The sequence below is a fragment of the Lissotriton vulgaris genome, chromosome 11, assembly GCF_964263255.1.
Source record: "Lissotriton vulgaris chromosome 11, aLisVul1.2, whole genome shotgun sequence".
In the NCBI taxonomy this organism is placed as follows: domain Eukaryota; kingdom Metazoa; phylum Chordata; class Amphibia; order Caudata; family Salamandridae; genus Lissotriton; species Lissotriton vulgaris.
The window spans coordinates 561,412,877-561,440,471 of NC_141699.1; the positions used below are offsets into that span (position 1 = coordinate 561,412,877).

General features: G+C 43.0%; 1 protein-coding gene across 6 annotated transcripts in view; it reads right to left on the bottom strand.

Moving 5' to 3' along the window:
* Window positions 1-5,440: 5,440 nt before the first annotated feature.
* FGFR1 (fibroblast growth factor receptor 1) overlaps window positions 5,441-27,595 on the bottom strand; it is a 153,072-nt gene continuing 130,917 nt past the window's right edge. For all 6 annotated transcript variants that reach the window (XM_086943650.1, XM_086943649.1, XM_086943652.1 and 3 more), the window contains 6 exons: window positions 26,855-27,045; window positions 25,990-26,112; window positions 23,282-23,352; window positions 9,684-9,821; window positions 7,982-8,087; window positions 5,441-6,915 (listed from right to left, as the gene is read on the bottom strand). In XM_086943650.1, coding sequence (XP_086799776.1) covers window positions 6,745-6,915; window positions 7,982-8,087; window positions 9,684-9,821; window positions 23,282-23,352; window positions 25,990-26,112; window positions 26,855-27,045 — 800 coding nt within the window. In that variant the 3' untranslated portion in view covers window positions 5,441-6,744. The remainder of the gene's footprint in view (window positions 6,916-7,981; window positions 8,088-9,683; window positions 9,822-23,281; window positions 23,353-25,989; window positions 26,113-26,854; window positions 27,046-27,595) is intronic.

The following is a 27,595-nucleotide window of genomic DNA, read 5'->3' on the forward strand; positions in this document are numbered from 1 at the left end:
GACTTTCTATACCTATAAGTAGGAGTTCTAATAACAAAAGTCAGAAAAACCTCTCCCCTAATAACGATCTCACATCCACTCAATCTGAAATAGTCCCAAGTCTAACACACTTAATTTAATGTTGGAATAAAATTCAGCTCACTAGTACCTTAATTAACCAAAGCAATCCTCATAAATACCCATAAGTCTAAAAAGCTTAGATGTTAACCATACCATATTTTCCATAACTCTGGACTTGAAATGGAAAGAAGGCTCTTAGTGCAAGAAGTCCAGTTGCAGAGTTCATCAAACTGAACACGGTGTTCTGCTCTCGCTTACTCTACCATTCATTTACATATAACAACTCTTCAAATTGCGTGGGAAGCCAGAAGGCTACAAACCATCCAAAACGCAGCTATCAGGATCATCATGAACCTGCCACCCAGAATACATATTACATCACACCTGAGGGAGGCTCCACTGGCTCCCAATACACAAGCGAGCACAGTTCGAATGACTCACCCATACAAAGTTCTCGACAACACAGGCCCAGCCTACTTTAACAATTGCCTCCCCTTTAATCAACTTCCAGGCATCTCCGCTCAGCAGGACACTTGCTTGCACACATAAAAAGAAACAGATTCAGAGTCCGAGGTTTCGGATACATCGCTTCTAAAGCGCGGAACCTCCCTTCACGCATCAGAGTCTTCTCGCTTCTTGAGTGCCGCATGAAGATTAAGACTTGGCTTTTTGAATGACTCCACTCTCTAGGCTACACTCTACACCTGCACAGCCCCAGGATACCCCCCATGTAATAGAGCACTCTACAAACACATGTGACATAATGTAACATGCACTGTAGTGTATGGCCTTTGCATCCCCATCTAATTCTGGTCTAGAAATAGAGGACTTTAGGCCGTCTTTGTTTTAAGGAAGGAGAGATGCCCATCCAGGAGCATTACCTTTGCTGGTTCCTTGTCTGTAATGTGATAATGGACTACCATGTAGAGCATGGCGACTGTTCTCTTCTTGAGGCCACTGTGATGAAATCTACTCAAACCCACCAAAGGACTTGCGTGGTTGTACTTTTATGTAGATATATTTCTATTAGCCCACAAAACAAGTTGCTTTGCTCAAAGCTACCATAATGTTGATGGGATCAGTCCTTGCATTTATCTGGTTCAATATACTTTTTATACAAATGTAAGATTCCCAATAAACTCCAGGCTTATGAGGTGCTTGTACCTCTTTACAATCATGAAGCCTGGAGCGTCATGTAGGATGTAGCAATCAGCCTTGTGGCATAGTTCCCTGATTTACTGCTGGCTTTTATGCATCTGTGAAGGGTTACATGTCACATGCATGTGAGAAGCACAGTCATCAATTAAGTATTCAATTTCTCACTCCATTTACACCCCTAAAACGGTGCCATCAAGGACTCTCCAGAAGGATTATGATGACAAGGTACATATTTTCCTACTTCACATGTACAGGTGTGACTGACCGCATACAGGAAATCCAGCTATGGTGTTTCCGTGTTAACAGTGAATACGGTTATACCAAAGGAGGTTTATTAAAGGACCCTCACCCACTGAGATGGCAGGCCTCATCAGTGGGCCTGCTCCACATCTGAATAACAATTAATTTGTACTCAAGGGGTCCTCTTGTAGGAGCACTCTGTAGGAGATCTTCTCCCATGGCTGCAAAATGTAATATTGTCCCACTTTTACCATCTGTTGCTTGAGAGAGAAGGGAATGGGACTATATGGCAGTTAAAGTTATCCAGTGATAGACACTGGATTATTTTTTCTCCTATGGGAAGATTAAAACCAGTTTAGGTTAATGAGGGTAGATGTTATCCATCTTTCACTGATTGATATGTTTCAGCAAATTTTAAAGCTCCATGCAGAGTCTATGGTTGGATCTAGAATCAGGGCCTCATACACCTACCCACTAGTATCCTAAATCTAATGGATAGAGGCTATTATGTGGTAAAATGGGAGCATGCGACCTGTGAACTAAAAATTGTTTGATACTAAACCAAGGCTAGAGTAAAAAATCTGGCTCTGTATCTTGAATTTATGGATAAAGGGCAAGAGGAAGGGAATTGCCAGGACAGCCAAGTAAGATGTTGAATATGGCTAGAATCCAGCCTGTCGGAGTAGATTCACCTATTGGCACCTTCTGTAGTTGACCACTAAATATACATCTTAAATAGTACATTTCTGGAGGATATAGGACTACCCAATACACTCTCTCGCTTCTGGATGGTGAATAGAATACATGATTTACCACCCAAGGATGCATCCGCTAAATGTCTGAGTGAAGTAAGTGGGTTGATGGAAGTTGGGATGGTGAATTTTCTTGCCATGTGCAGATATTCATTTCCAGCATTGGTGACACTTACCCAATTGCGACACACGAAAAAAAATATAGCCATTAGCTACATCCCAGAAACTGTCTATCTCCACAAACCAATCTTTGCCACAGCAAAGTTTTACGTTGTTACTTACATGTCTGTTTATTATAACCTCGTTGGAAATACTGTCCCATGAAGGTTAAACCTTCTAATTGCCATGCGTCGGGATTAGTGGATTTAAAGTCATTGCATTTTATACTCATTTGTAATGTACAAAGCCATAACTGAGGAGATTGAGAAACCAGCCTATTGAAGTTCATGGCATTGTACATCCACAGGCCGCTAATGGACAGGTGCAACCTTGATGATACACATTTCAAGCATTCTCCAGGTTTACCTTCTTCTGATGTTGACTTAAGAAATCCTTGTAATTAAAGATTTTACCCAATTTGGGCCGTCATTGTCAAAGATCTTTTTCAGGGCACACAGAATCAAATCTTGAACTTTGAGAGCAGTCTCTTTATAAGGGAAAGTGAACTGTGATGGTTCAGGTTTAGAACCCTGCTAGTGCAAGCATCCTACCACATTCAGATTCCTGGGCGCTACATTCCTCTAAATCTGGTTTTGCTCAAGACTTCAGTATGAAGCTATCCCGATTCATTCTAGGCTGCAGTTCGCTCCGTCTGTAATGCATACATGGCGCCAAGGGCTTATTTTAAACTCTGTACAGACAAAGTTAATTGCCTAGGTGTCTGGAGAGCAAAACCAAATGTCACACAATTCAAAACACTGCTTCTATCAGTTTGAGATGATGCTGAAAAGAAATGCTCCCAAAACGCCAAAGGTAACAACGGGATATAAAAAAAGTTTCTTAAATAACATACGTGCGGAGGTTCCAGTCGTAATCACAAGCACATTGGTTTAAACAAGCCTTATAGGCTACGCCCAAAAAGTTGTTTTTCAAACTTGTAAAATCTATTCCAGGTCTAACCAACGAGATGGCAGCAGTATTCACGGAATGAGGTTTACGCAGCTAAATCTCGGCTCCACCCAGGTCCCTGCATCCTTCTTAGTCCAGACAGACAGCGTCTCCTGGCCAGCACACTACAGACCACTTAAAGATGAGCAATGTCTCCCAAGCAAAGCAAGACGTCATCTGAAAAGGAGCAGCTAGGAACCAGGTTTTCCAGCCTGCGATCAGACATTCAGGAAGCGAGGACGGCTGCAGGAAAGCTCCCACCACTGAAACACAGTAACCATGCCTCACTAGAGGAAGCTGCAGCAACAGAAACCTCCCCTACCATCTTACCAAGTATCCCAGCAGGTGCAGCGGCCACAGTACAGGAAGGGAGGGGCCATTTTGAGATAAGACGGTTCTAGAGCACAGAACAATGCACTTCCTTGCTCCAAAGCAAGTGTTTTGACATACCAATGATAATTTACATTAAGCACATTACTAGACACAGACCTCGTGTTACCAATATTGTATAGCATGCATCTACAATCAGTGTGACCTTGATGTGGTGGGTTTGTTACTTGGTAACCGTTAGGACAGTAATAAACAGGATTGCTCATAAAGTTTGCTTACTTTGAGAACCCAGAACGGACTCCCAAATATTATGGGGCCGAATGACTTGTTTTTACAGGCAGTCCAAGTTCAGAAGGTGTATGTCTTTGAAGCTGACCGTAAAACATAGACCAGGTCAACAAGTACCCAATAGAAGGCATCAAGCAGCTGACTGGGACAAACTGCACCAAAACACTGCAGCCCATGCTGGGTTTACTGTTTTAGTAGAAACATGAATTAGACATATTGGGCAGAAGGAAAGATGGTGAATTCATAGGTTGGTATTGTAGGCTTGCAGTTCAGGCGATGAGACACAGAGTCCATCCGCGATCGATGCCCAAATAGAAACATTTTATTTTTTTATACACGTTTTTCTGGTCTCAACTGCTTGATGGCTGAATTAAACAAAAAACATGCATAGAGAATAGGTTCGTTTGGCCAAATGAGTACATTCACCACAGTGTTGCAAATAAACCTTGAGTAACAGCGCTGTTGGGAAGCAGAGAACAGCAAAGCCTATCACCACTGTAGATTGGAAGGTCAGATGAAAAATGGCAGCTTGGTGATGACAACAAAGCAGTGTGTGTGGGGGGTGCAGCACATTCGCTCTTCACTTCCTGAAAACACTGGGTGTTCACTAGGGGTAACAACGAGCAGTGCCCTTCACCAGGAATGTTGGTTGCCACTGCTATGGACTACAGAGCAAAGACCAGTATTGTACCCGACAGCTACAGCTTTAGTGAGTCCCATGGAGACTGACCCATCCTCATTCTATATACCTAGTGGCCAGCACCACCAACATATGCAGAGACATGCAACCACTCGCACCCATGATGGATGGTGGAAGCAAGTCAAGAAACTACAGAGAGCTACAAACAGACATGGGAATGTATTGCAAAGAAAAGAACATCCGAAATGAGATTTGAAGGTGCCTTGAAATTAACTTGGACGAGTGCAACAAGTTTCGTGTAAGGTGAAACCTAACGCCACAGGGATGCTGTAACACTCAGGATTGTCAGAGGTTCAACAGCTCGCAAATATGCGGTTAGAAGATAATACATACGTTTTGATTAACAGTCACCTTTAAACAAATACCTCCTTTTATTTTATTTTTTTACAAGAATCTCAGCTTTTGGATGGTGTCATAGCAGCATATAGTGAACGTTCGCCTATGAAATTGTGCATCTTCAAAAGTTCTACTTGTCCTTTGAATAGTTCTATAAATTGCTGAGCAGGGCCAGCTTAGAAGGCAGAAATAATTTATTTTCTACTATAGATTTAATCAGTAATTTCCCGTATCTAGAGATGCTATTTGACCCTCCTCTAAATGTCACTTGGAGTCAGGAATGACCTGAGAATGAGTGCCATCGGGAGTCGTTCCCAAACCAAGGAACCCCACAGGGTATATGATTGAAAGATACTTTGCGGTCGCGCCCTTAACCAGAGTGCAGCAATGTTATATAGACCATGAAGGAACTTTTCCAGAATTCAGAACCCATATACAAGGACACAATCATTACTCAACACTGCCGATATAAAACGAAAGCAGCATTTTCTGTGTTTATTCAGGGACCTACATTGGAATACGGAAGTTTAGAACATAATTTAAAAAAATAAACAGGAAAGTAGCAAAATATATGAACTTTTTTGTTTGTTTACAGCAATCAACATCTCTACCAGTTAATAGTAACTTACTACTAAACTGGCATCTTTCAGGTAACCACCCTTTCAAAAAACATGTAAATATATATTTCATATTTATACAGTTCTAGCTATATACACAAGATTTATTTTAGCACTGGAGTTGTATTTGGCTGCCTGCTCTATTTGTCAGTGCTCAGCAGAAGGTTTATAGGCCGCAATTGGCCATTTTAAAAGTACAGTCTGTTTGGTCAGCAAAGAACATTAGTACCGGAATTATCAAAACTGTGGGCCCTGTTATGAATATTACAAAAAAAAACAAAAAGAAACACGAGGCATTTCAGCACCTGGTGCTCCAATAAAAGAGTCCAAAGATTGGTCTGAATGTGCTATGACTCCACAGTCCTTCATACGTCAAGGCAAGAAAACTACTGCTGGAACTGGAGAAGATCTCCTTTGGACTAGCTTATTACTCTGTAATAGAACAGATCGCCTCTTTGCAACCACAACGACTGGCAAGGAAGCTTCAATCATCCCTAAAGAGAAGAGACAATCATACGTTGCTGTGTCCTTGAGGCAAGGCCCGGGTGGATCACTCTGGAACTGAAGGGCGATCCAAGTTTCCAAAATCCAAAACAAAAGAGGGTTAAGGCTCATTAGAACTCCCCACAATAGGTTCATCCAGTTTCCGTCAGTAGACACTGCTCTCAGCCGTATGGAACTGCAAGCGGGTAGACTATTCTCCATCCCTTTATTCTCCTAGGTGTCTATTTCGTGCACTCTGGGTTGCGATGGAGGGCATTCTGGTCTTAAATGTATCTCAAGAAGCCACCGAGGTCAGACTGCTTCACTTTTTCCCATCAAGGTCCCAGATAGCAGACTGTTCCCAGAAAAGTTATGGTCCTGCCTACTTGACGAGTACATTGACCAAAATGTAAGGAAAATGTTCAAGTTAAAAAACACAACTCAACGTGATACAAGATTAAGGCTTGTTAAACTGGCATGCTGCAGTGGGCTGGTGGCGTTGGTCTGGTGAGATGCTACACTGGCGCATGGTATGGTCCATAATACAAAAAATAAGACATTTCCTGGTAAGTCGATGGCTGGACAACATTGCCCTCCCCCCTCAAAAATAAAAACCAAGAGGCCGGATGGTAGAAACGAGGTCACAGTTTCTGTTGTCTGGAAGTCACGACTGTCAGCGTTTTTTAAGGCCACCATTGGCATGCTGATACTTGGGAAGACAAGGTTCATCTGGAAGTGGATCATGAGAGAAGACAGAGTCCTCTCCTGAGGAACACGTAGAACTGCGGGTGTCTGGAAAACCTGGAGAATACTGATCCATTGGCATAGACAGATCCAAATATTCCTGCAGGGATAAAGGGAAATTGTCAAGAAAGTGCCAAAACATACACGGATGCCATACTTCTAAATATGATCAGATAGGTTTCATTCTCCAGTCATAAGCCCTCCCTTTTCAAATTTCTGCTTCAATGGAGACTTGAAGAGACTCAAAACATCAACTGACCAACATTTTTATGTGGAGGACCAAAATGCATTAGCTGCTATCGCCCCAGACTATACAACGATGCTAAATGGCTGCATACATGTCCTTGGGTCATCTACTGATCTGCTGACAACAAAAGCTTTAAGATACCTAGACCATGGGACACCTTTATAACCGATTGGCAGGGTGTGGGCTCAGAGTCGCTGCCTCAGCTTCACCAATCAATGCTTTAGCTATATAGATTAATCCCTATACAACATTTTTAATTCACATTATAATATACAAGACCGGTCAATGCTGCTGCCAGACAGAAGACTGGCGGTAGAAATGTTAAGGTGCTGATTGCATGAATTCCATAGCTTAAACTTTTGTGACATTATTTGCTCCCACTCAGAAGGCTGGTTGTTTACGATTGGTACAGTGCAAGATGCAATAATTGATGTGACAGATTAAATTTGCAGGTTGATTCGAAATTTGCAGGTTGATTCTAAAATTCTCAGATTATACCAATCATCTTTTTACATTTTATGAGCCAATTCTGTCCAGTAGATCACTACTGCGTGATTTGAAGCAATTAATATATTAAAGCCCATATTTTTACACTTGCACTTTATTATATGGCTTTCATGTAATATTGTGCAATGACCTACAGCAACTGATCTTACATTTTTCATTTCATGTTCCATACCCATACAGAGTTATTAATTTTTACAGTACAGAGTTAGAACTCTTTCTCCCCATGGTCATTACATCAACGGTAATCCAACAGAGTACGAGTGAGTATATGTTTATCATTCAGTTACATTCTGTGTTGGCTTCTGCATTTATTAAATTATAGTCTGCATCATTTTCTGAGTGACGGCCTCAAGGCTTTGAGTCATCAGCACTTATTCACACAATGGCACGAAAGAAAAAGCTTACGAAATACCTGATTGGAGGTCATTGCTACAATTCGGTCCAAATCTTCAACCAGCTGCTTGAAGGTTGGTCTTTGGGAAGGAACTGCATGCCAACAGTCTCTCATCATCATGTATCTGGTCAGAAAAGAGGGGGGGGGGTGTTAAAAAGAGAGGTCAAAGCCTGGCAAAGGACATTGGAGTTGCTGCAGAAACCAAAGTGTCAAATCTAGACATATCAACAGCCGGCCGGGACTTGATCACTGCAAAACCCAGGGTCTTGTGGTGTTGGCCAGGACTTAAATGGATCTTCATAACAAATGAATGCAGACAGTTAAAACCTGAAATCTTAGTCTTAGCATACCTGATAAATTAGGATTCAGAATGGGGTCCTCATGTAGACATCTCCCATTGTAGGAACCCTTATTCCCAAACTCAACAATTAGGGGGGGGGGGGCTATACAGCATAGGCCACGAAGGGCTGTATTCATTCCAGATTTTCAAGTTATTTAATTAATCTGAGAGGAAGTCAGTTACATAGTGATGGTTGTTCTGAAAGTCTGGCTTGTACTTAGGCTACGTTGAATCCAGGAGATGTTTACACTAGTCTGAGGGCTACCCTGTGTAGTACTGGTCTTTTGCTCGTGTTTTATGTCTGGATTTATTACGCATGGATTACTTTGAGTACACATCCCTAAAGCTTTTCAGTGTGTCAAAAGCCTCGGAATATACAAGTGCTTAGAGGCACCATGATAGGGAATCCAAGCTCCTTTTTAACCATCTCTAAGGATTTGACCCATTAGATGCATGACAACTGGCACAAAGTGGTACAAAAATGGCACCTTGCAAATTACACATTTCAGCTGAGCCTCTCAAACTCAGAAACACAGTAAGACTTAAGTGTCCATTTCAAATCTGCATGGATTAAAAACGGAAAGGAAAAAAGGAATACAATTTCAATGGTTGGCTGCCCTTCTCCATGCTGCTTATAACGTGACAATGGCCTACACCTGAATTGTCCTGTGTAAGTAGCGAGGGCTAGGAACTTCAATGCCGAGAAACTAAGGGCTAGATTAGCAGGGAAAATTAATGCAAACATGGTTTGGAACTCAAACATTTCAGCCACGCAAGATGAAACTGGAAACAGTTCTGAATACATGAAAACTAGTGAACAGTCCAAATATGGACGGGTGTAAGGAGAACGGAAGGTGGGTGGAGAACGTGGTCAAGAGGCAATCACACAAAAAGCAGATAGTAAACCAAAACTGCTTTGGTAGAGTGATTGCGGAGGAAAAAGGAATTATTTTCATCAGTATTATAAACTTGGCCTCAGAAAATACTAGCAGGTAAGTAAAATCCTGTAACAGACTTCATACAGTAATTATTAAATGCAACAATTGTTACACTTAATGTCCTAAATCACTGTGCAGTAGTGTTTGTAGCATTGAAACAGGGATAAACAGCCCACTGGGGGAAAGTTGGAATAGGCATTACTCTGTGTGCAGAAGTGAGAAAACAAGGGAAGCATCTGTAAAGGGACACCTAACAAGTGAAGATCTACCAACTGAGAAGGCAAGTGGCAAATCCAACAGGGCCCTCCCATTACTAAGCTAATTTTGCAAGGCTATCAGTTCTTTTACATGATTAGTCACTTTTTTCAGGAATATGGCCACATTTTCTTGAAACAAATGGACTCTTAGCCATGCTATCTGATCTGTCTCTCTTGATACTCACAGTTCATTTGTGCAGTTGCCAGGTTTGTCCATTCTGTGTCCCTCTTTTAATAACTTGAAGAGTTCTTCAACTGGAACCCCGGGGTAAGGAGAGCCACCCAGTGTGAAGATCTCCCACAGCAGCACGCCGAAAGACCAGCTGGAGTAAAAGAAAATGTTACGGTAAGTTGTACTTCAGGCATACAAATACTTTAGATTAGTTCAAAGGCTTCTGCATGTCTTGATGAACTTTGATAGGATACTCTTATAACTAGTTTTGCAGGAGTCCTGGAATTTCTCTCAAAGCGTATAGGGATTCTCTTGTTATTCGATTCCTGCAGCGGCTTCCTCTCATGGAAGGGCCAGGGGTGACCACATGATTTGGGTTAGGACGAACATTAGGATAGATATGTCAATAGTTGACACAGTTAGCCAATCTTTATCCTAAAACTGGATCTTGACTTAATCATCATGACTGAAACATGGCTAACAGAATCTTCTACACCTATAATGGACATTCTGGTTCCCCCCAACTACCACATCACCAGACTTGACAGGACTGGCAATAAAAAAGGTGGCGGAATCGCATGTATACACAGGCGCAACCTCTCTGTCCTGAAAGTAACTTCCCCCTCCCTACCCTCCCCAACCTCCTGTGAATACATCTGCCTCGATATTATCAGTGAGGGCAAACCGATTTGCACTCTTCACGGCGTTTATCACCCACCCGGCGACAACCTTACCTTCTCCCAGCAAATCATGGATATGATCTCAACCAACTCCGGGCGACAACTCACACAAATATACCTTGGTGACTTCAACCTCCACTGGAACGATCACAATGATGCGGTGGTAAAAGGTCTGAAGAATTTCCTTAACGCCCTTGCCCTCACTCAAATCTGCAACAGTCCAACTCACAAGAAAGGCTCTATCCTCGACCTTATCATCTCCAAAGAAGCCTCTATCCAACTCGAATCTATCCAACCCTGTGACTGGTCAGACCATCATATTATCACATTCTTCATCAATGTAAAAGTTAAATGTAACCCTGTTCAATCCGCCAGGCCCAAAATCTGGAAAAGAGACATGAAAAAACTAAACTCAGACTCTCTGCCCCCCAACAGCTGCAATTCACTACTTCCTCCTACTGGCGTTAAGGACGTCCAATCCTTGACTGATCACTATCTTAATACTATGTCCTCAATAATTAATGAAGTCGCACCCTTGCAGCTAAAAAAAGCCTCCGCAAAAATCTCCAATCCCTGGTACGACGGGAGTCTCAATGACGACAGACGCGCCATGCGAATGGCAGAGCGCACCTGGAGATCAGCTCCCTCTGCACTGAACCTAAAAACCCTGAAGAAAAAGAGAAATGCCTACTTCAGGAAAATAAAACGCTCAAAATCAGTCTTCTTCAGCCGTCAGCTTGACCTAGCCAAAAATCGTCTGAGAAAGCTGTTTGAGCTTATCCGAACGCAATCCAAAGAACACCCCCAACCTCTCAACACTATGGGTGAAGCTCCCTCCTGCGAAGACTTCGCCTCTTTCTTTATCCAAAAAACTGACAACATAAAGAATGACCTACTCATGGATGCAAGCCGCTACCCCAAACCCCTCTGCATAGCACCAACTAAACCAAAAAACAATGCCATCTGGTCAACCTTTGTCACCTACACGGAAGAAGAAATTGGCAAACTGCTCAGCACTCTGAAACCTTCCAATCACCTCACGGACCCCCTTCCTGCTAACGCTGTCAAAGTCCTTACCCCGTCGCTCCTTCCACTCTGGACTAAAATCATTAACAGCTCACTTCAACAAGGGTCCATTCCCGACTCCCTCAAAGTTGGACAAGTCACACCCTTGCTAAAGAAACCTACAGCCGACCCCTCAGACCTCAACAACTACCGCCCCATCACCAACATTCCGACTCTTGCCAAACTGCTGGAAAAATGCGTACAAATACAATTGTCTAAACATTACTCAGTTTGATCTTCTCAACTCTCATCAATCAGGCTTCAGAGCAAATCACAGTACTGAAACTGCTATGACTCACATAATCGATGACGCCCTCCAAATCCTAGATCATAACGATACCTGCCTCCTAATCCTCCTTGATCTCTCCTCCGCATTTGACACCGTCAAACATGAGAATTTACTCGACCTATTAAACACAAGAATGGGCCTATCTGGAACTGTGCTCAAATGGTTCACGTCCTTTCTGCATAACAGGTCGCAGAAATTCAAGAGCAACAACTTGATGTCCACGCCAAGACCTGTATCGCTAGGCGTACCACAAGGATCCTCCCTATCCCCAACTCTGTTCAACCTAGTTATGGAACCTCTCACCACCTTGCTACAAGAATCCAATGTGCACTTCCACATGTATGCTGATGACACCCAACTTTATCTCAAACTTCAATCACCCAATGACATCACGCTCTTGAATTCAACGATCAGTAGCACCCAATCCTGGCTGGCCGCTAATCATCTCAAACTTAATGCCCTCAAAACAGAGTTCCTTTTGATCTCACCTCCCGCGAAGATCACTACCGCACAAATGTGGCTTAAACACCTAACGGCACTCAATGTTCAACCCACCATCGTGGACTCAGCGAAATCCTTGGGCATAACACTCGACACCAATCTCAGCATGCAGGAACACATCAACAAAGCAACTAAGGGAGCAAATTTCCAAATCAACACCCTTAGGAAACTTAAACCCTTCCTTCCAGCCAAAGATTTCCAAACTGCGGTACAATCACTTGTCATACCTCGAATAGAATACGGCAGCACCGCCCTCTGCGGTCTCCCCCTAGCTACTACGGCACCCATAAGAGCCTCTTTAAACGCCGCAGCGAGACTTATCACTGGATCAAAAAAACACTCACACATCTCCCCTGACTTCAAATCCCTGAACTGGCTGCCTTTTGAAGCCAGGATACACCTGAAAATCGCTTGTTTGACGCACAAGGCTGTCCACCTTAGCTCACCTAGATACCTCGCTCAGAAGCTGACGATTTCTGGAGGATCCAGAAACACTAGAGGCACAAACAATCTTTTGCTAAAGCCTAAAAGATTCCGCAAAGAAAAAACCTACAAACGCTCTCTCAGGAATGGCTCCCAGGATTTGGAACTCACTCCCCCCTGAAATCAGACTCATCCCATCTACCATACTTTTCAAGAAAGAAGTAAAAGCGATCCTCATGGCTAAATGCACTTGAACCACTACTGGGGATCAACTTCAAAGACTCAGTGCTCATCTGTACTACTTGTTCGAACCCTTTGCTTTTTTGTGTGACTTTGAAATTGACTACTTGATTGTTTATGATATCATTTCACTGCACTTTTAACACTATAGATGTATCTGTGTATATTCTGCTATTCACCTATGTAAAGCGCTCTGATATCTGCGAAGATCTTGTTCGCGCTATATAAAACTTTCAAAATAAATAAAAATAAATAAATAAAGAGATGGGCATAGTGCTTATTGTATTTATTTATCTAGTTTTTATAAATGATTTCTCAAGTTCTTATTGTTGTTTGAGTATTTTTTTGCTTTTGTTATGGGCTTTGACGTGCAAGGGGTGGAGCATACTCTGAAGCCTTGGCTCCTTTTATGTAGGGACTTAAATGCTAAATTGGTGGATGGGATAGTGGAGCTAGACTGTGTGAGCTCAGTGGCAGCGGGGCGGGGCTAGGAGATTTAATGCCATGCTGGACTTACATGAAATTGATTATTTCTGGGCACTGGGCCTCTTAAACCCACATATAGGTGAGGGGGGGCCGGATCGGTAATACATTACATCTTCACCTCTAAGCAAATGTTGCCTAGCTAGCAAGATAGTCGAAACCCAGTGGGTGATCAGAACACACTCTCAAATGTTGGGGGTTTACCTCTTCTGAGAGATAAACCTCCCCCCAATGTGTCACCAAATTAATAAACATTCCACAGACAGACTATGGGTGGTGTGGCTTCTTAAAGATACCGAGGCCGCACTGGGTGTTGCCACCAGGGGTCATTTGTTGAAAACCAGCCATCTCTGAATCAGAACACACGCTGGTTTGACGCTAGCTGCTAAGCAGCCAATAGCCATCTGAGGCAGGCATTGTCTGGGATACCCAGAGATGTTAGGGCAGATAGGAGTAGCAAGGCAAGCTTATAAGCTTGCTTTAAAGGAGAGGAAGCATGCCTTATTTAAATGGGATCAGCAAGCTTTTGAGCTTGCAGATGCGCGTAACTGCAGGGAGGTCTTCTGGGATTTGGTTAATCGCCTTCATGATGCTCCCCTGAATCAATGCCTGATGGCCAATATCTCTGGCCAGGATTGAGTTAAGCACTCTACCATGATTTATCATCTGCCTGGACAGGGTTTGGGAGCTTTTAGTGCATTTCGTGCCTTTCCAGGTCTCCCTTCAGGAAGAGGATTAATTTATACTGAGCCCAAATGGTAAGGCTCCCAACCCTGATGAGATCCCTATGGAACTATTTAATGTAAAACAGATTTAGGAGCTCCCCTGCTTGTAAATGTTCTCTGTGCACCTGGGTCCCGGAATCTTGGGCTTTATACATCATGGTCCCAATCTTATAAAAAGGGGACAGAGGATCACCTACCTGCTATAGGCCCATCTCCCTCATTGATAGTTCCTTGAAAGGGGGGGGGGTTGTCTTCAATCTTGGGTTAACAATAACAATATTCTGTCACCTTGCAAGTTTGGCTTCTATCCTGGTTTAGGTACAGTAGATCAGTGCCTGAATTTACATTTGATTGTGAGTGAGTATCCAGTGGCTAGGCACTGCCCTCTGTAACTGGGCTTCCTGGACCAGTCATCAGCCTTTGATCCGGTGAACAGAAGTAAACAGCGGTTGATGTTGCTCAAACCTAGGGTTGACGTCTCTTGTTAATTTCCTTCACTCCTTCCACTAACACCTGGGCACGGTATGGATAGGCAGTAGAACTTTCAGATTTTTTCTCTTCGAGTGTGGTGTATCAGGAGTGAGAGTTAGCTCCCTTGCTATTTATTTACATAGATAATCAGCACCCAGCTATCAGCTCAATTAGGGACATCCCTAAATTTGCAAATATTCCTGTCTCAGCATTATTATGTACCGATGAGAATGTGCTAATGATTAGGACACTGCGTGCTCTCTGCGCCTGATTGACTCATTCATAAAATTTTTGGATAGTCTTGACATGAAGACTAACTTTGGGAAGTCACACAATGGTCTGTGGGCTGGGCCGGAAGCAGTTGTCATTCTTAAAGAAGCAAGAGCAATATCTGTGCTCTGAGCGAAATTTCTGTTAATTTGCCATTACGTTTGATGAAATAATTCTTGGCATTCGCAGGTGAATATTGCACAAACCAAGCAAGGTAAGGCGGCAGGGACCCTTATCCAAACTCTCTCAGACGGGGCACGAGTACCATTTCTCCTTAGAGATTTATAGCTTGCAATGTAGCCCCACGGCCACCCATGGGGCATGGATGTGGGGATACCATAATGCGACTCCAATACAGAAAGAGGAAAATCGATTTGCAAGCGAATAATGTATCTACCGCCTTCGACTTTCAACTTTGCTTTGATTCCGAGCTTAATTTGGCCTATGTAACCGACCATATGAAGCTGGCCCCCTTTTTGTTATGGGTGCATATATTGTCCAATAACAAAGCTTTTTTCAATAGAGAGGTTATTCATGATTGTCTTACCTTGACATGGGTCTGTCTATTCCTTGGTTGAGTTAAATCAACAAGACCTTAGCTGAGATTGGAGTTTCTGACTTGTTCTCCGCACCAGACACCATTAGCCAGTTGGATGAGGGACGGTTTAAGACCCACTTTGAAGAGCTGGCTCTCTCGCTCGAAGATTTTATGGCTATTTATGATAGCATTCTGTATGTGAGTATTAAGAGGGCTAATGTGTGGGATTCTCAGTTGCCTCCTTGCTCTTCTGTCCCAACGACTGAACTGTCATTGTTAGATTTAGTCTTTTTTTAGTAAAATGCATTGTACATTTTTTTGCCTTTGCCTCAAGCAAACAGTGAAATCGATGGCTTTTAAAAAGTGTAGGGAGACCCATGTATATTTATAAATCTTAAGCAATCAATAGATATGTTTTAGAGTTGTTGTTTTTTTTAAATGTCCATTCGAAGCAGGAGTTATATGGAAGGGTAACTGATCTTAAACCTTTTAGCATGGTTTATGCATTTTTATTGATCTGTGATGTTTTTGTACGGTCTGTATTTTGTACTTTGACCTTTTGTTAAGAATAAAGGTTTTTGACTGACTGAACTAGTGTTGTCCTTTTAACATTTTCTTTATCCAAAAAGCATCACATTTTTGCATAGGTTGTGGACCAAAACAAAAGTTCTTCAAAGCGGCTATACCAGGTCAATGCTTTGACCAGCAACTGACAAGAAAGGTACATATTTCTTCCCATATGTAGCAGCATTCTGCATCACCCACCCCCTTTAATTACCTTTTATGTCCTAGTTTAGATACCAAGGAAATTCAGAACATTAATCTGTCTACATATTTCTAGGCTTACTGGACCGGACAATGACATTTGAACATAGGGACATGCATGATGGGGTGTAAAGTCCATAATTGTTGTTAAATATTTTGTTAATTTACAGCTAATAATGGGGGATGAATTCGGATGTCTTTTAAAAAATATATATGGAGAGCATATTGATCAGGGATTTGAGGAAACTGGATAAACTGGGACTTTCCCGAGTGCACAGTGGCAGAAGAGAAAAGTATTGGAAAAAATGTTTTTTAATGTAAATGTAAATGTGCATGTATTTATATAGCGCAAATCACTGACCGAGGTCGGTATCTAAGCGCTTGCTTAGGGAACACGTCCTGGTATTCCCCTGTGAGATAACCCCGGCAGGGTATCCACAAGGTGAAAGCCAGGCATCCCGCCGCGAGGGGCCGTTGTGGAGATTAAGCAAGCTATTGCCCAGAGTCGCAGAGTGTGAACCCGTGAGTCGAGAAGGCACCGGAGCGAGAATTATCGAGTCCGTGGAATTTTTTAGCCCAAGACCCGCCGAGGCGGGGAATTGAACCCTGGTCCAGAGCCGATCTCAGCTTCCGGGTCTGCCTCCTCTAACCCCTGAGCCACACTTGGTCAATGTGGTTATGAGTAGATGCTAGAGAATGTGGATATTGTCAGCTGAAAATAACCCAAGTATTCACAATGGGCACCACTACCTCAATATTTAAGGATTATGTTACTTACCCTGTAAGCATCTGTTCGTGGTAAGTGGTGCTATGCATACTCCTCCCATCCAGTGTTGGATCTAGATGTGTGCAAGTTGTTTTTCTTTGAAGAAGTCTTTTGAGTCACTAGTTCAAGTGAATGCCCACGGCGATAATGCGCATGGGCGTCGACTCCATTGTTAGATTGTTTACCCGCAGGCAGGTGAGAATGGAGTGTAAAGTCAGTGCAGTAAAGAGATGTCACAGCATAGCAAAAAGGTAAACTGCAATACCCGCAGGCGTTTGGCAAGGAGGGTGGGCACATGTGTATCCACAGCACTACATGCCATGAAAAGATGCTTACAGGGCAAGTGAAATAATTTGTTCGAGCCATGTGCAGCTGTACATATACATGCTTTGAATAGACCGTAAAGCAGTTCTCCTCAAAGCGGTGGCTAACTTGTGGGTGATGCAGTTGTTTGAAAGAGTGTATGTAGCACTGCCTGTCATAATTTACCTTGTTTTTGTGCTAGAAAATCCACACAACGCTTTGTGAAGGTTTGTTACGTAGACCATGTAGCTGCTTTGCATAGGTCAGCTAATGGGATGTTGCCCAGGGAAGCCATAGAACCCCTATTGTTTGAGGAGAGCGTGCTCTAGGGGGTGTAAGTAAATTGTTTTTGGCTTTAACATATCATATCATATTTGAAAGCACTTAACTATTCATCTGGTGATACTGGATTTGAATATAGGCTTTCCTTTCGGTCGGGGTGAGAACGTAACCAAAAGTTGTTTTGTTTTTCTAAACGTTTCAGTTCTGTCAATGTAGTACATGATGGCTCTTTTGACATCCAATGTATGGAGAGCCCTTTCTGCAACTAAGTCTGCTAATGGAAAGAATACTAGCAACTCAATTAATTGATTGAGATGAAAGTGGGAGATGACCGTTGGTAGGAATTTAGGGTTGGTGAGAAGGACCACCATGTCTCTATGAAGTTGGAAGAAGGTTTCTTCTAAGATTAATGCCTGGGGCTCACTAACACATCTAAGTGATGTGATGACCATTAGAAATGCGACTTCCCAAGAGAGAAATTGGAGAGGGCAGTTATGAAGGGGTTTGAATGGAGGGCCCATGAGTCTGTTGAGAACAATGTCAAGATTCCGGGAAGGTGCTAGTGGAATTCAAGGTAGAATCATGCTTAAGACCTTCCAAGAAGGTTTGAATAATTGTCACTTTGAAAAAAGACAGGTGTTCTCTATTTTGCAGATAGGCAGCTACTGCAACATGTTGTAATCGTATGGATGTGAAAGTGACCCGAGAGAGCTTTAAATGCATCAGGTAACAAATAATGCTTTGTATAGTGGCATTGAATGCAATAATTTGTTTAGCGTGACACAAACAAATGATTTCCATTTAGCCACATAGTATGCCCTTGTGGTAGGTTTAAATGACACTTTGAAAATGGTCATCGATTCGGGTGGGAGATTGAGGTAGCGGAATTCTATGATCTCAGGAGCCATATCGCTAGGTTGAGTGCCTTGAGATCTAGTGCCAGATTTCTCCATGGTTCTGAGTGAGAAGGTCTAAGCTCATGGGGAGCTTCTGGTGGGGATCTACTGAGATCTAGTAGAGTTGTGTACAACCGGCTGTCGGGCCCATGTGGGAGGTACTGGTATGAGTCTAAGAGATGTTTGCCTGAGTTTCCAAAACAGAAATGATAGAAGAAAGGCAGAAAAGCAAAGTAAATATCCTTGACCAATTCATCCATAGAGCATTGTCCTTGGATAGCGGGTGTTGGAACTTGGAGGCAAAGAGTGGGCATTTTGTGTTTGTGGTTGCGAACAGATCTATTTGTGGAAATCCCCATTTGGGGAAGTAAAGGGAGGACCGCTTAGGGGTGGAGTTCCCATTTGTGGACATATTGTCGCATCCTTCAGAGGTCGCCAAATTGTTGCCCATTCCCGAATGGTGTTCTGCTAACAGATAAATGTTGCGATGTAGGGCCCAGAGCCAAATGGTCTGAGATACGCATGACAGCTGTGGAGAGTGTTTCCCCACGTTTTTTAGATAGTATATGGTTGTTGTATTGTCCATTCAGACTAGGACAGTCTTGACGATCAAGTGAGGTATGAATGCTTTCAATGCTAGGTGAACAGCTTGAAGCTCTAGGTAGTTGATGTGGAGAGTCTGGTACTTGGAATCCCAAAGACCTGAACTGTGAGATCCTGTAAGTTACCCCCCTAGCATGTGAGGGATGCATCCACTGTCGGAATGATGTGGGAAATAGGGTCTAGAAACAGGTTATTGGTGTTTCACCACTGCAAAGTGATGGGTAAGGTGGTTTATCACCTCTAGAACTTCTAACTGATCCTGTGACTGAGACCACTGTAGTGCTAGGCATTCCTGTAATGGATGCATGTGAAGCTGAGCGTTAGGTACCATAGCAATGCAGGAAGCCATCATGGCTAGGAGCCGCACAGCTGTCCTTACTGTGAGCTGATGATTGGTCTGAAAACCGGATATTAAAGCTTGGAAATTTTGAAGTCTTGAGGTATTGGGATAAGTTAATCTTAGTTTTGTTTTTACGATTGCACCCAGATACGGCTGAATTTGTTGAGATTGAAGGTGAGATATGGTTAGATTGACATTGAAGCCTAATGATTAATTAGATTTCTGGAAGCTTGTGTGTGTGTTGCTGGCATAGATGAGTCAGTCATTCAGATAAGGAAATACATGGATGGTTTCTCTGCACAGATGTGCTGCTACTACTGCTAGGCACTTGGTGAACACCCAAGGTGCAGAAGCAACCATGAAGGGTAGGACTTTGAATTGGTAGTGGTTTCCTGCTATCACAAATCTTATATATTTGCGATGTGCTGAGTGCTTTGGAATGTGGCAATAGGTGAGCGAGGAAGTCGCAGTGCAGGAGGAGTGGGATCACATCTTGGGGTGACCATATGAAAGTGCCCCGACATGACGTAGTGGTTTGGGGGACTTAAATCTAGAATACGGCTTTAAGGTGAGAGAAGTCACTGTTATGTGGTGGGTGTTCCACCAAGTGGGAAAGCACCTTTGCCTCTGCCCTTGGCATTGTTGGCCCTGTAGGAGCCTCTATAATAACCTCTAGAGGAGTAATACTGATTTTGGCTACAATGGTAGGAGGTAGAGGCTTCCAAAGTTGTGGTTTTGGAACCTTCATGATAGCTGAGCGGTGAAAGAAGTGTTTTGGAGGTCCCCTTGGCTTGAAGGCTGAAATACGAATTCCTGAATGGCAGCGGAGCAGTACACTTGTGCTAATCCATCTTGCTACAATGTTGGCAGAGTCTATGACACAAAGTATAGAGGTGTTACATAGAAGTTTGCCCTTTACAAGATCTTGTCTCTTTTGTCTGTGCTCATCTGGGAGATAATGGAGGAGTTCTCAATTTGTCCCAGTGAGCACAGTCATATCTGGCAAGCAACCCCATTGAGATTGGGCCACCACCCTTTTCCCTGCCGCATCAATGCGCTTGCTCTCCTTGACGGGTGGGGGAACATCACCCCTACCTTGTGAATTTGCTCTTATGAGCGATGATTATCACTAGCAAGACTGGTGGTATCAGTCCTCTAATATAAATGGGATCTGATGGAGATGGTTTATATTTTTTTAATCAACCCTGGGTGTTCTTATTTTAGCCCTATCATGGTCATTGAAAAGGTCGTCCATGTGGTGTAACCTGCCCTTTAGCATAGGTAAGTATTGAGGGCCCCTATGTGTAGATGACAGTGTTTCGTAAAGAAAATCTTCTTCCAGGACTTTGTGCAGCTGCACCTCATGGAAAGTACCAGCTCTACCAATTAAATCCAGATATGTAGTGGAATCCTCAGGTGGCGATGGAGTTGCTATGTATAAGTCAGCATCAGTGTCCTCTGGAGGATCTATATCGTAGGCATCCCATGGGTCATCATGTCATGGTGTCCCAACAGTGTCATCCCCTGCATTATGTCCACCCATACCATTACCAGGTGATCCCTGAGTTGAGGTGTCTAGGGGTGATGTTCAACAGACTGTGGTGATGGAGGAGGGGAGGGTGGCGGATGAGGAAAAGAACTAGTTGCTTTGTCCTTTTCAGTGGAGAAGGTGCATCACGTGCATCTTGAAAAATCAACTGTGTGTTCGAGGCATATGAGCTGCAGATCCTATATTTAGCAATAGATCGCCACCTGGTGTTGGGCTCGGATGATTGAAGGTTGTTGTTGTCTTTTTGGAAGAAGTCTTTTGTAGTCACAAGATAGGTGACTCCTCCCTTGGACAATACTGCGCATGGTCATCGACTCCATCCTCAGATTGTTTTTTTCCGCCACTGGGTTCGGATGAAAGTTTTCCGCTCTGGCTAGAAAAATACTTTTTCTGCTCTTTCGAAGCGAGAAACTTCAAACAAACTTCTTTCGACATCGAACACACTTTCGACATCACCAGCTACATTTGGAGCGTCGACACGGGCCGTTGGGTACATCGGCGCTGTGCGGCCTACGCCTCAAGGAAAGAACTCTAATCAAGAGATGCCCGGTAGGTCGAGCAAAATAGCATTTTCCTTTTAAGGATGCTGTTGGAGCCAGAGGCTTTGCGAGGAACATCCAGTTTGAGGCTGAATATGGATCTGCCTTTGTCAAGCATCCAAATCTCCTGTACTTTATGGAGAATAGCGCCACTGGATTTTTGGTACGTTTCTTCGAAATGTTTTGGATTGGAGCCTTGATTCAGTGCCTAAGTTCCACTTGGTGTCGAAGCAGTGGATGAGGACAGTCAACTCCGCACTGATGGGCGAGTAGGTGCCGGGGTGGTCTGCGTTGGAGGGTACGGCTGGTGTTTTGGTGCTGAACCGGAGGGCGGGGTGTCTGAACCAGCCGCTTGGTGCCGGCCATGGCCATGATGCAATGATGGTCCGAAGGTCTCTTGTTCAAGAGGTGCCATGTGTTTTTGGGGTTGTGGGGCAGGGGTACAGTACTCACTGCTTGAACCTCCAGTATGACATTTGTTAGCTCGAATGCGAGTTTGTGTTCAGGTTCGGAACTGCCCTCAATACAGAACACCTGTTTCTTCCACTACAAAAGCTGCCAGGTGGTGGGTATCTTTACCGACGTCTTCATGCCCGAAGAGATTGAGAGTATCCTTGGTGCTCCTCCACTGTATTTTGAGCCAGCATGCCCGATAGTCTCTGAGGGCTTTCTTCGAGTGGAAAGAGGGACAGGTCTCACAATCTGCCTCCCTGTGTTCTGGTGACAAACACAGGTTACAGACCGATGGAAGTGGGTCCATGGGTATTTGGCGCAGCAGCGAGGACACACCAAATTCAATTACCAGCAAGGCATTCTATGGAGGACCTGATGGAGGTGGAGTTTGAAGGCCCTGAAAGATGAGGCTCTGAAGGGGCTGTGGTAAAAGCGTGTTTACTCAATGAGCGATTGTACCTCGAAAGGCAGAATGGTAAGCGCATTCAAAATAATGCTGCAGTGGGTTAGAGTGTATAAGGAACCGAAGAGAGATCTGTAACAGTCTTGACCCAGAGCGCAGGCACAAACGTCCGAACCCGACGGAGGAAAGAAAATAATTTAAACATGGAGGCGATTCAAATGCGCATTATCACCAAGAGGAGGAGTCACTCAAACCTGTTACTCGTAAAACTTCTTCAAAGAAAAAAAAAACTTGCACGTATCCAGAACCAACGCTAGATAGCAGAAGTATGCAACGCATGTATATCTACAGCTACACATGCCTCGGACAATATATTTCTTGAAGGGACGGAGAGACCTTTTGATTCTAGATTAATTTAGCAATAAGAATTCACCACAGCACATGCACTTTTTTTTTTACTTGTAACACTAGTGATCCAGGTTTGATTCCGCTGGTCCATGTGGATCAGTCCCAAATGTCAATTATACAGGTATTGTCTCCTTACCTTGTATTTAAAGCTTCAATGATAGTTTCCTTTTCTGTCTGAAAGTGCGGGCCATGATGAGACTCATCACTACTGTTTCTGGGTCAAAGCCCACCACTCATCCACATGTTCTATTTGTTATTCACCAAGCTCCCTCAACTAGTCTGTCCTAACAACCTCTCCTCCAAATAATTGTTCTGTCTCCTTACAACTGCCATCATCTGTCAGTGTTTACATTGTTTTTCCTTCACCTTGTTTTTATATGCCCCAACATACCTACACATGGGGCCTTGGTTGTTATTATTCTGCCATTCCTCTGTTACCAGAGCCACTATATCTGCAGAGCCACTACCGATCTCGTTAATTGTCTGTTGTAGATGTGGTTGCAGAGCCATGGCTAACATCAAGCACATAATACACTTTACCCTGCGTACACTCAGACTGCACAAACAGTGCTGGTTAAAATTAAAGAGCCCATACTTTATGTGGAACTTGAACACTTACACGTCACTTTGATGAGTATATATGCGGTCAAAGAGTGCTTCAGGGGCCATCCACTTCACCGGTAATCGTCCCTAAAAGAAAGACTCATATTAATCTCTTAATTCGATTTGGCGAAGAATATTCAACAAATACCACTCTCCTGAGTTAGTCACAGCAGACTTCTTTTAAGAGTCACATGCTCACAACAATATGCATTTACCATGAAGAGGCTCAAAATCATTTATCAGTAAGATTTTGAGTCCATTTACCAGAAGGATATCCTGGTTCCGGAGTACACTTACCAGTGAAACATTACTACTAGATTGCAAATGCCACCAATTCTACTTTTCTAATTCCAGAATGGAATGTATTTACCAGCACGATACGTGGGCAGATTTCAGTAATACTGCCTTTGCATTGAACAACATCAACTCTGAAAAGTTGAAAATATTTTATTGTAAAACTCCGGAAAACAGACAGTACAGTGCACCAAGTGAGACCAACCTGTGCTAAAATAAATTATATAAATGGCATAATATCCCCATACATATCTTCAAAAAGTCAGGAAAATATTCTGGGATTCTCCGGTTTGAGAGTAATGAGGTTACCCTTCTATGAACAGTATCACTAAATGCATACTTTTTGCAATTTCATAGAGCAGGGTTCTCCAAAGGCAGTCCTAGGGGGCTGGATCCATTCCAAATTTTCAAGATAACTACATGTATCTTAATTGAGATATGCTAAAAATCTGGCATGGATTCGGCCCTTCAGGGCCAACTGTGGAGAACCCTGTAAAATATAGAGCATCATCGTGTGCCAGTATACAAGCTGGCTTTAAAGGTGGGTTTACAGACTAACAAAAGGTCTAGAATTTTATTCATATCTCTCCTAGAAGTCAATACATGTCTAGGCGAATTGGGGCTGAATTTTTGCTTTCTCTAAAGCAGTGGGCAAGCACTACATAAACAGCTTGTGGCTTCACCATTGGTTTCTTGGGAAAGATGCTGTTCAAAGTGGTGCCATTGTCCGGAGAGGCATCCACTTGTGTTACCTTTCATAGATGGCAAATTAAAGCATTATTCACAGAACCTCAACGGAGCAACTGAAGCCAAGGATGCAGCCAGGTCACTGAACCACAGCATAAACTCAGACTCTTGAGATTTTGGTAGATCAGACCTCAGCTACACATCCTTCAGAGACAATGCAAGGGCAAAGTGTATCTCAAAGTCTCGTTCCATAGGTAGAGAAGGGAATAATTTTCACTAGAGGGAGATAAGGTTGAAATGCGCTTTAGAAATATAGTAGGTAGGGATCTCTGGAAGAAGCCTCATGATATTGCTATGATGCCCGAGTATAGAAGTGCTTTCTGATCATTGTGTAAGCCTTTCATGTCGGACAAGAGCCACCTTTTGTCTGAAGCAGTCAAACTCAACACTTAAGTTAATATCTTCAGACTGGGGCAGCTTTGTGGCTCTTATCCTATTGGAGTTGTCTGATGCCTTCGATTTGGTCAGCCATTCCACTCTGATCACCAGGTTGGGCGAGATTGGAGGGAGGGGGTCATCGTATCCTGCTGATACATAGCACGTAGTTCTTTTTTCACCATATCAATCTGATTTCACCAAGGTTGGACAAGGGATTTTCCAAGAAATGGATCTGCGCTCATGGAGTTATGTTCATGAACTAAACGAACGATACACAGTTAATTAACTCTTGTAGACCTTTTACCTCTGCATGAAAGTCATCACTGCGTGGCTTACAACAAATGCACTTAAGTTTAACGCAGATAAAAGAGGTCCTTTGATGTTCTATTGGTAGAATCCTATGCCCACCCCAACTTTTGCCATTGGTGTGGGATGTCGTCTCTGCCGTTTCAGCTGTTAGAAATTTGGGATTTCAATTTGACAGTGATCTCTTTAATTAATCAAGTCAATAAGCTATCCAATTGCTTTGTGCTGCTAAAAACATTTAGACATTGGTAGTACATGCAGCTATCTGGAGGCGGTTAGACTATTACAACATTTGTTTTTGGACTCTCCAGAATACGAGCTCAAAAGCGTGTCACGAATACAGAACACTACAGCAAGTCTGGCATTAGCTCTGCCATATTGTTTGTCAGCTTCTGTGACATTAAATTAACTACGCTGGCAACCTATGCATTTTTTATGCTCCTCTGGATCCAATTTGTTGACCCTCCCTAACTTTAAGTGGGTTCGGTCGGGGGGAGGGATATACTTCTCAGTCCAGGATAGTTGCATATGGAATAGCCTCCTATGCCATTTTAGAGACATTGAGGACTTTATTTCCACAAAGCTTTAAAAACCTGGGCCAACAACCCGTGAGTCATTTTCACAGTTCTGCATTAGTGCAGTTGGATAGAACGCCAGAACACTTCCAGAAGTAGCAGTTGTGCTCTAGAAGGGTTTAAATAAAATAAATAAATAAAATAGCTCCTTAAAGAGTGAGCCACCTGGGCGGCTCTATGTCCATCACAAGTCTTGTTCAGTTTACTCATACTTACACATACTTTATATACTGTTTAGGAACACACACCATCCATTTCTCTCTTTCTTGCTGGCTACAGTGCATCAAGCACAAACTAGACTAACTGTTCAGCAGGTTTCTCTTCTTTTATTTGTGACCAGTGACTAAAGGGACACCATGTTTAATGCTATAAACTGGCAGCCATACAAAATAAAAAACATTAAAGAACAGCACACTTTACTTACATTTGTTGTCTTCTTGTAATAATCAATGTGATGGATATCTCGCGCCAAGCCAAAGTCTGCAATCTTCATGACATTGTCTTCCGTTACCAACACATTTCGAGCTGCGAGGTCTCGGTGGATGCACTGCAAGGTCAAAAAACAACCTCTTAACAACTATCATGGTAACATACAGCTAACAAATAAGTCTGAGTAAAATGCAATGTCTCTGCACGTTTATACACTAGTTCGAAGGTACTTCTTGGTTGCTCTTATTAAATACTTGCCCTGCTATACTGAAAAGAAAAATATGTATCAGACAAGCATACATTTCTCATAGCTCCCCTGTGAGGTCAATTGTGGAAAGCTGATGCATCCACTGTATCAGACGATCAACTGCATGGACATGAAAGTAATCCACTGAAAATAGAGAAGTGCCAATGTGTGCAAGATCAGTTATTACTCTAGAATATATATATATATACATATATAAGGTACATGTGATGTTGCCAATATCAGAAAGAAACGTAGGTGTTTCTTTGGAAAGAGAAAAACTGCTGCAATCACTGCAGTGGTCATTTTAGGATCCCCACCACGGATTCCTGACTGAAGAAAAAAATGTGCAGGAATTACATTTTATCAAGAAAATATCTTTGATAGCACACTATCCTGCGACCTAGGAATCTGTTGTGATATACTTGAGGAGTTGGGAATTGACAAACATTTTTGTATTTAAGAGCCACAGGCTTCTCTCTGGGCAAAAGCTGTTCTCCTAGCAGAAATACCACGTATAAAATGAAGCAAGATAAGCATTGGTTGGAATACGATCAATGTTGGGTCCATTACAGCGCACAACAAAGCAGTGGCGGACCAGCCCCTTCAGACTCACCTTCTTGGAAGCGAGATACTCCATGCCTCGGGCTACTTGGTAAGCACAGGACACCAGGTCCTTAAAAGACAGCATGTCCTTAGATGCATGGATGGGATTATAACAGTACTCCATGCCGGGAGGACGTCTGGCACGCAAGTATTCTCGCAGATTTCCTTTTGAGGCGTACTCCACAATGACGTAGAGTGGACCTGCATCAAATGGATAAATAAATCTCTGAACAATGGAAAAGGATGTTCTACAGAGTGCAGTTCACCTGCGTGAAAGTACTTGCATTGTGCTAAATTGCACTTTTGTGCTACTAATATCTTCAATCTAGTATTCTGTATGTTAATATTTGCATGTGTAGAGATAGTCTGAACATTACCTTGTTGTCAATATTACATTACATAATCAGCCAGCATGACCAGGTTAAAGGACAATTTACTTATCTTTGGTAACTCTCTTTCTGGTGGATACACTAATTACCCACAGATTTCTCACCTTCTGAAATCCCCCAGGCACCAGTATGGAACTGGATTTTTTTCCTGCAAAAAGTTCCCACATTCAGGAAGGTGGCACCATCTGACTCCCCAACAGCTTCATCCAGCCTCTTGAAGTGATGAGGTTCATCTGCATATAGATGCCACCCATGCATGCGGACACCAGTTTACAAAGGTAACTTGCGGAGCCTCAGATGTGTAGCTACTGACAATTTGGTAGTTGAACAGTGCGTTGAAACTAAAATGGGACCTTTTGAAC